This window comes from Salpingoeca rosetta (genome assembly GCF_000188695.1).
Source record: "Salpingoeca rosetta unplaced genomic scaffold supercont1.16, whole genome shotgun sequence".
Taxonomy (NCBI): Eukaryota; class Choanoflagellata; order Craspedida; family Salpingoecidae; genus Salpingoeca; species Salpingoeca rosetta.
Genome location: NW_004754918.1, coordinates 1,181,261 through 1,185,311, shown reverse-complemented (window position 1 = coordinate 1,185,311; position 4,051 = coordinate 1,181,261). Strand labels below are relative to the sequence as shown.

The following is a 4,051-nucleotide window of genomic DNA, read 5'->3' as shown; positions in this document are numbered from 1 at the left end:
ACACACACACACACACACACACACACGATCCCCTCAGACCGTAATTCATAGGTCTTCATCCAACCACCACCACCACCATCCCATCCATCACACCTCAGTGCTGCCTGGTGGCGAGTGGCGCGACTTTGACGCAGGAAAGCTTCCCTCCAAAGACATCGCACCAAAACATGACGATGACCAGGAGCAGTAATGCTTGGACCCGTGGTCACATGTGTGCACGCGCGCATGCGTGTGGCGACATGTGTATTGTACTTCCTTCCCCCCCCCCCTCTTTCCAATCACATCTGCAGCTGCGGCTCCAAGCCGCCCACTTCGACGCGTACGTGTCTGCTGCATTTATTCCACCCCTTCGTATGTGTGTACACGCGCGCGTGCGAACGTAAAGTAACAATGAATTAAATGAAGCAAGGTACACACACACACTCAATCTTACAACAAGACAAACGAGCAAGCACGCTTCCCATCCCAACAACACACAGCTTGCTCGCCCAAATCATCTCTGCGACACGCGAGCGAGCGACTGCCTTCTGCTGAGTCGTCGAAGGGAGTGCTGCCGTTGTGCCCGCGCCCGCTCTGCCTTCTCCGCCGCCTCCGCCTCAGCTGTGATCCGTTGGCCTCTCTGCATCACGCGCGCAAACAGACCGTCAGACGCATATGCAAGCACGGCACGGTCGCTGCCACCACTGCTGCCGCTGCTGCCGTGGTGACCACGCTGTCCTGCTGTTGAGGAAGTGCGTGTGAGCAGGTGTTGTCGTCGCCGAAACTGCGCGCTGCCACGTCGTGCGAGCGGCGGGTCACCCCGTGTCGCTGTCACGCCACCATGGTGATGGAGATGGTGCTGTGAAGTGCTGCCACCATTCGCACCTGCAATGCTGCTTGTTGATGTTCGTCGCGTGCGCCCGCCACTTTGCTGTGTTCGACCACCGCCATCGCCACGATCACCGCCCTCATCATCATCGTCACCACCACCACTTGTTTCGTTTGCCAGGCGCGAAATCGATGCAATCATCTGCCGCATGGCCAACGTGTCCTCCATCCTGCACATGATAGTGATGATGGGCCGTGAGCCGTCGGGTCGTCATCGTAACGACAGAGGAATGTGCATGTGTCTGTGTTTGTCTGACTGCGTGATTGTTGAGAATGCAACAACAACAACAACAACAACAACAACAACAACAACAACAACAACAACAACAACAACAACAACAACAACAACAACAACAACAACAACAACAACAACAACAACAACAACAACAACAACAACAACAACAACAACAACATGTGCAATGTATACAACGCCCAAACTCAACACACCGTTGCGTGTCGAGGTTCGCCTTGAGGTTTTGGTCTGGTGACCACGAGCAGAACATGACTGGCGTCTTGCGCTGCTGCGTCTGCTGTGATGCTGTTTCTGCACGTGGAGACACGCCGCACCAGTCGACACGTGAGGACTCCACGTGTGTCAAACAGGAGAGCCAAGCCACACACACACACACACACGCACACACACACACGCACACACGCACACACACACACACAAACAAACAAACAAACACACACAAACAAACAAACAAACAAACAAACAAACAAACAAACAAACAAACAAACAAACAAACAAACACACACAAACAAACAAACACACACACACACACACACACACAAAGTACGCACGTGCGAGGAAAGCGGAGCGGAGTTCTGTGCGAAGGGCTGCGGTCTCTGCAGTGGTCATTGTTCGGCCGCGCGCCACCCGATGCTTCACAACAACACGAGGGGTGGACGGCTCCGGGATGTCATCAACATCGTCCTCATCTTCGCCAACCTGAAATAACGGTGGATGGAGGGGGCGGTACAACGCGTTTGTGGTGGTGTTGTGAGTGAGGATTGCTGACAAGGTACACCCCCCACGAACAAGAAGACATTACAGTTTGCTGCTGATTTATGCACGCATGTGCCTTGCATACCCGCATGTCATTACCAGTGATGCGCTGGGAAGGTAGCGAAGACGCTGGTGTGTTTCCATGCGAACAAAAGTGCAAGCAAAGGCATCGTGAAAGAGATGAAAGGGTGCAATGCGCGTTTGGCATTTGGGACACAAACAATGACCGCACACAACCTCTCACATAAACTAGGCATCACCCGGCGTGCATGTGTGCGAACATACGTGCATGGGCGTGCTTGGGTTGAGCGGGTGCGAGCTCTCCGAATGGGTGCTGTTGAGTTGACGCGTTCAAGGAAGTGATAAAGTGGAGGTGAGCGTCGTGCTGCGAACAAAGGGGCAGTTACAGCTGCACCCACAGACACACTCAGAAACGTCACAAACTAACATGTACGCAGATGGGCACACACATGCATGCAGGCATGTACGCAAGCAACTGACATCCTGCGAAGGGCGGCAGGATCTGTTGTGTCCAAGAGTGCGGTTGGATGATGCTTCCGCAGCAGCTCAAGAAACTCCTTCTCCTCGTCCGTTTCCACTGGACGTGGACGAGATGTTGTTGAGATGGAGAAGGACCGGGTGATTGGGTGGAGCGGTGAGAGGGTGAGAGATTGCGTGGTTGAATGCAAGACACGGCATACCCTCGTGTTCGTGTGGGTGTGCACGAGTTCACCTCTGCAGGCACAAACAAACACGGCACCACATGTGGTGTATCCACAATACCTACTTTGTGGGCTGTGTTCCCTGAATGCGCACCCGTCGGACATCTGTGCCGGTTCAAATCTGATGTTCGATGTCAATACGGAGAACAATGAGGGGCAGGGCTGCAGCAGAAGGAGCAGACAGATACGTGCACACACACACACACACATACGCACACATACGCACACACACACATACGCACACATACGCACACACACATACACACAAGAGTGCAACCAGCGAAGCCGCCAACCCCCCTCCACCCATAAGCAACCTCAATGCATCATTACAGCAAAGCGAGCTCACCTGAGAACTTGCTGTTCGCAACACGGGTAAACGCCAGCACTAGGTGCGCTGTCGTTCTTGAACTCCGGTGAGCGCGGGTGGTAGCGGCAGTGCTTCAGCTGCAACGACAACACAGCCACACAGGAATGATGATGGAAGGTTGGAGAGTGGGTGAGTGAGTGAGTGGGATGACGTCATGGTGGTGAAGAGTGCAGAAGACAGTGTGCATGAGAGTGTGAAAGCCTTCACAATGAATTTGAGCACAGTCGTGCAACCCGCCATGCAAAGACCATCGTAATGGGTGTGTGTCACCTCTGAAGCGGCAAATCGATCGCTGCATCGACTGCAGGAGAGGCGATACGCGTATCCTTGGACCCTGCAGCAGTGACGAGACTGTGCATCAGCAACTAACACATGGATTGCAAAACAATCAGGCTCTTGCAGCTCGACAGCCATCCATGTGACCTTGATCACTCTCACCACAATTCGTTATCATCCAACGAACACCACCACCATCACCACAACTATGACCACCACCAATCATCATCACCACCAGTGGTCGCACCTCCAGTAGATCTCGGCCGGCGCCATCCCGTCAATACGCAGTCCCGCCAGGAACTCGTTGACATCCCACGACCGATCGACCTGATGCAAGCAGCAGGGAGGAGGACGAGGGGATGTGATCAACTGGAAACACATCGCGCACACATGTACACACGTGTGTGCACACTCTGCAACCTTGCTCACCCACTCATACATAGACGTTCACACGCAGGCACGTGTACACGCGCGCACTCGTATTGCAAATGTGCACTTTCTCACCTCGTGGCAGTACACGAGACGCCCGGCGTGGTCAACGCGTAATCTGAACACACGTCCACACCACACGTCCACACACACATACATGTGCAGTGAGTGATGGTTGAGCACACAGGATGTACGAGCGTGACAGTAAGCAGCAACAGCATCGCAGCACCCTGCGCCTCCCCCCTCTCACACCTGTCGTCAAGGCACTGCGTCTGCTCTTCATCTCCAGGCAGCAGCAGCCGCATGCAGTGGGAGCACCTGGTCAACGTTTGCGAGCATGAGCATAAGCACGGGTGAGCAGAGGCACGCACGGAAGGACGA

The 4,051-nt window shown here is 54.2% G+C and overlaps 2 protein-coding genes across 2 annotated transcripts in view; both read right to left on the bottom strand.

Annotated features, from left to right (window-relative positions):
• Nucleotides 1-320: 320 nt before the first annotated feature.
• PTSG_07229 (uncharacterized protein) lies at nt 321-1,281 on the bottom strand (the record flags this gene model as incomplete). Its single annotated transcript, XM_004992592.1, has 2 exons — nt 321-1,037; nt 1,148-1,281. 2 exons carry the CDS (start codon nt 1,279-1,281, stop codon nt 494-496), a joined length of 678 nt encoding a protein of 225 aa, XP_004992649.1. The 3' UTR covers nt 321-493.
• A 24-nt stretch (nt 1,282-1,305) lies between these two features.
• Nucleotides 1,306-4,051, bottom strand: part of PTSG_07228 (uncharacterized protein) — a gene marked incomplete at its 3' end in the record, with an annotated part of 6,883 nt that continues 4,137 nt past the window's right edge. The window contains exons 12-22 of the mRNA XM_004992591.1: nt 3,923-3,988; nt 3,746-3,788; nt 3,489-3,568; nt 3,236-3,299; nt 2,945-3,042; nt 2,664-2,719; nt 2,378-2,474; nt 2,162-2,210; nt 1,962-1,985; nt 1,672-1,819; nt 1,306-1,451 (exon numbers count right to left, since the gene is read on the bottom strand). Of these exons, the coding sequence (XP_004992648.1) occupies nt 1,306-1,451; nt 1,672-1,819; nt 1,962-1,985; nt 2,162-2,210; nt 2,378-2,474; nt 2,664-2,719; nt 2,945-3,042; nt 3,236-3,299; nt 3,489-3,568; nt 3,746-3,788; nt 3,923-3,988 (871 nt within the window). The remainder of the gene's footprint in view (nt 1,452-1,671; nt 1,820-1,961; nt 1,986-2,161; nt 2,211-2,377; nt 2,475-2,663; nt 2,720-2,944; nt 3,043-3,235; nt 3,300-3,488; nt 3,569-3,745; nt 3,789-3,922; nt 3,989-4,051) is intronic.